General features: G+C 35.6%; 1 protein-coding gene across 1 annotated transcript in view; it reads right to left on the reverse strand.

The window, feature by feature from the left end:
• ANK3 (ankyrin 3) overlaps positions 1–3428 on the reverse strand; it is a 382716-nt gene that overhangs the window by 244413 nt on the left and 134875 nt on the right. The window contains exons 2-4 of the mRNA XM_042783328.1: positions 1133–1234; positions 653–751; positions 247–345 (exon numbers count right to left, since the gene is read on the reverse strand). Coding sequence (XP_042639262.1) covers positions 247–345; positions 653–751; positions 1133–1234 — 300 coding nt within the window. The remainder of the gene's footprint in view (positions 1–246; positions 346–652; positions 752–1132; positions 1235–3428) is intronic.

Raw genomic sequence — 3428 nt, forward strand, 5'->3', positions numbered from 1 at the left:
TGCTCGACATCTCGTATGCCGTCTTAAAAAAAAAAAAAAAAAAATCACTACTTCTCACTTGTGCATATTGTGAATGAGGTTACGTACAAATGTAACTATTCTGCAATATTATAGTTTTTCTTAAATACAGCTCTTACATATTGTGTTACTAGAGGATACAGGAATCAAGCAAGCACCTGACTTGGAGGACACATTATTTATAAATTATAGTGAGGAAATTTCTTTGCAGTAGAGTAAAAGGGTTACCTGAGATTGAGCGTTGACATTGGCTCCATTTGTGACCAAGACTTTTACTACTTCTGCTTGTCCTGCCAAGGATGCTATGTGCAATGCTGTGTTTCCTTTCTGCAAAATTAAAAGATACATCAACCCATTCACCTTTTTATCTATGTTTCAACATTTTACAAAATATCTAATCCTGATATATTTAAACCTATGGAATACAGCTCTGCTCTGACACACATGGTGTTGCCATGAGTCAGAAATGACTTGATGGCAACAATCACCACCAATAACTGTCTTTAAAATGTCCCCAAAGGGAACAAAGTTGGCAAGTCCTCATGAACTGTTTACCCTGATTCTCAGTGAGGGCTGAAGCATCACTGAATTTGGCAAGTAATATATCAAAAAGAGTTAAATATGAGATACTGACCTTTGTAGCTGCATCCACATTGGCTTCTCTCTGTAATAATTCAGAGACAACTTCTACATGGCCTTCTTTGGAAGCAAGATGGAGCGCGTTCAACCCATTCTGATTAAAAGTGAAGGGAAAGCTTTATTCAGCAGAATGAAAATAGATCAATAAACAGTCTACCAAGAAATCAGAGAATGACATCCCACCAACAACTGCTGGCAGGAGCTCGAATTAGGAAGAAAAGTCCTTCAACACTATGTCAGTGATCATTATTTGCCAAATTTTAAGAATTAGTTGTTAAAGGATATATATCTACATTTCACAATATTCTGCTAATTAACCAGAGACTCATTTGATAATATCAAGCTGATAAAATTCAACAGAAAAAAAAAAAAATCTAGCAAAAAGGGAAATTTAAAATTTAACTAAACTTTAAAGAATTTGAAGCCTTGATGTAAAAAATAAATAAATAAATAGCTGATAAACTGAACAACTAACCTGATTGCAAATATTGATGTCAACTCCATTTTTTATGTAGTCTAGGGCCTTTTCTAAGTGTCCAGCTCGAGCTGCTCTTAGGTAACTTGCATTGGCATCAGACTGGAACAGAGAAGAAAAACATTTTGATAGAAATGAAACTAAGAGCATTTTAATATTATCCAGCTTCTAATCCAAACTAACACGAATGTAAAACTGAGAATTTTTAATTGAACTATTTTATTTTTAACATGAAAACACTAATAAATGGTATTTGTAAAGTTACCAGCAAAAGGACATTCTTTAAATGTTAGGTACAAGTACACAACACTATTCCTTCTGTAATGTCATAAGTGATTCTGAATTATAAGAGAAAATTGCCCAAAATGTGCAGACATCTTAAATCAGCAATCTCTAGAGAGTGAAGAGAAATTCTGTAACATCTCGGTAGTTATATCATAAAGGCTCCACTATTCTCTTGTCTCCTACATTTAACATCTATTTCATTCTTCTGTGACTACCTTGCTACCACAGTCAATTTTTCCATTAAAATAGCTTCACAAATATATTTCATGCTGTCCCAGTAGTTATTAGGGATTTGTGGTCAATGATCTGTCTTATTTTCCTACAGAACACAGCATGTGCTAAAACATGGACTGCATTTGAAAAACATTCATAATATAATGTGTAATGGATTGTGAAGTATATTGTCCATGTATTTTCAAGCTGGCTAAGGTCACAACCCGGAGAAAACTCTATTAAGAGCATTAGCAAGAACAAATAAATAAATGTAAATTTGCAAAACAATATCTGTAATTCACTGGTTCAAAGTTTGCAACTCTGAATGACTGCTCCTCTACACAGTTAAAATTACCTGTTACTGAAATCTTTAACAGAAATAAGATGGTGAAGGAAAGATCCTGAGTCAGACCTGCACAATTTGTAAAGTAGTCTAGCCCAGTGCAGTGCAACATGGAAGCAGATCTTCCAGAGAGAGCAGCTAAAAACATCTTGTCACAATGGTTATAAATGAAATCATGCTAGGGGATGACTTAAAAAAGGAAAGCATCTCCTTTCAGCCATATGGCAAATACCTACTTCAAACCCCCTCCCATACAAATGCCACCCCATCTATGAAGCCTCAGGTGGAGAAGTGCTAGTGCTCCCAAAGTATTAACTTCATCTTGTGCTCTTGGGATACACCACATAGCATCATAGTTTCTGGTACACCTATACCTCTTTCTCCTTAACCTACATCTCCTGAAGAAGAGGCACAGTGTGTTTCAACCAATTGGGAATTCAGAAAGATGAATTTGCCTCAAACATGCAAATCATTTAATTAAATCCCATGGTTAGTAAAAGGGATACAGAAAGAGACAAAGGATCAAACCCAACAAAAAACAAATAAAAATTTCCAGGAATTTAAAGAAAAATAAAATGCAAACTTTAAAGAGGTTTATGGCTTTCACAGGCTACTTTTTGTTGTTGTTATTTTTATCATAAATTCAGTGAGAAATAAATTAGCTATGCAAGAATGGCTCATTGTACCATAAAATATCATCTTCTTTGTGCCTGTTCAATGACTTATCAGAGAATTTGCCCAGAAGGGCTGTGATGCTTTTCTGGGAACAAATGACATCAGTCTGCCTGGGTATTTCAACTGCTAGAGATAACAACTGGGAGGTATCCCAAACCCTGACCCTTGAGCGTATAAAAACAGTGGCTCAATAAGTTCAAAGAGAGGGATCAAAAATCATGGAAAGCCTTTGAATTGATTCTAGATCTGGGAAAATTTGATTCTATAGACTCTCCATTTTCCTCTCCATTGTTTGCTGAACATTCCCACCCAAAACTAACCCAAACCAAACCAACAACCTATACAATAAATCTTCTAACTCAGTGGTTCTCTATTTGAGTTTTGGAAGCACTTGAGACTGATAAGAGTCATGAATGAATTCTCTTCCCTCAACCATCACACATATATGCAAACATACATAAAATCTGCATATACATGCCAATGTGCACATGCATATATAACTTGTACACCATTTCATGTGGCTCAGGAAACCTCACCCTACTTGTGGATTTGTGGGTAAGAATTCCTGCTCTAATGATAAAGAACTCACTGATGAGTACCTTCAGTGCATCCATTTTACCCAATGACAAGGTATCAAATAATTCTCTGAGGTAGCTAAATCACCACCTGAGAACTTCAGGGAAAAAAAAAAAGCAGGAGACAGCAATTTATTTTCATCACTTAAGTCAGCCATCTATTACACACAGACCTGTTCAACACCTCAAAACATTAACAATTAGC

Source organism: Orycteropus afer, unplaced genomic scaffold (assembly GCF_000298275.1).
Source record: "Orycteropus afer afer isolate SDZICR_OR568_19922 unplaced genomic scaffold, OryAfe1.0 scaffold00016, whole genome shotgun sequence".
Classification (NCBI taxonomy): domain Eukaryota; kingdom Metazoa; phylum Chordata; class Mammalia; order Tubulidentata; family Orycteropodidae; genus Orycteropus; species Orycteropus afer.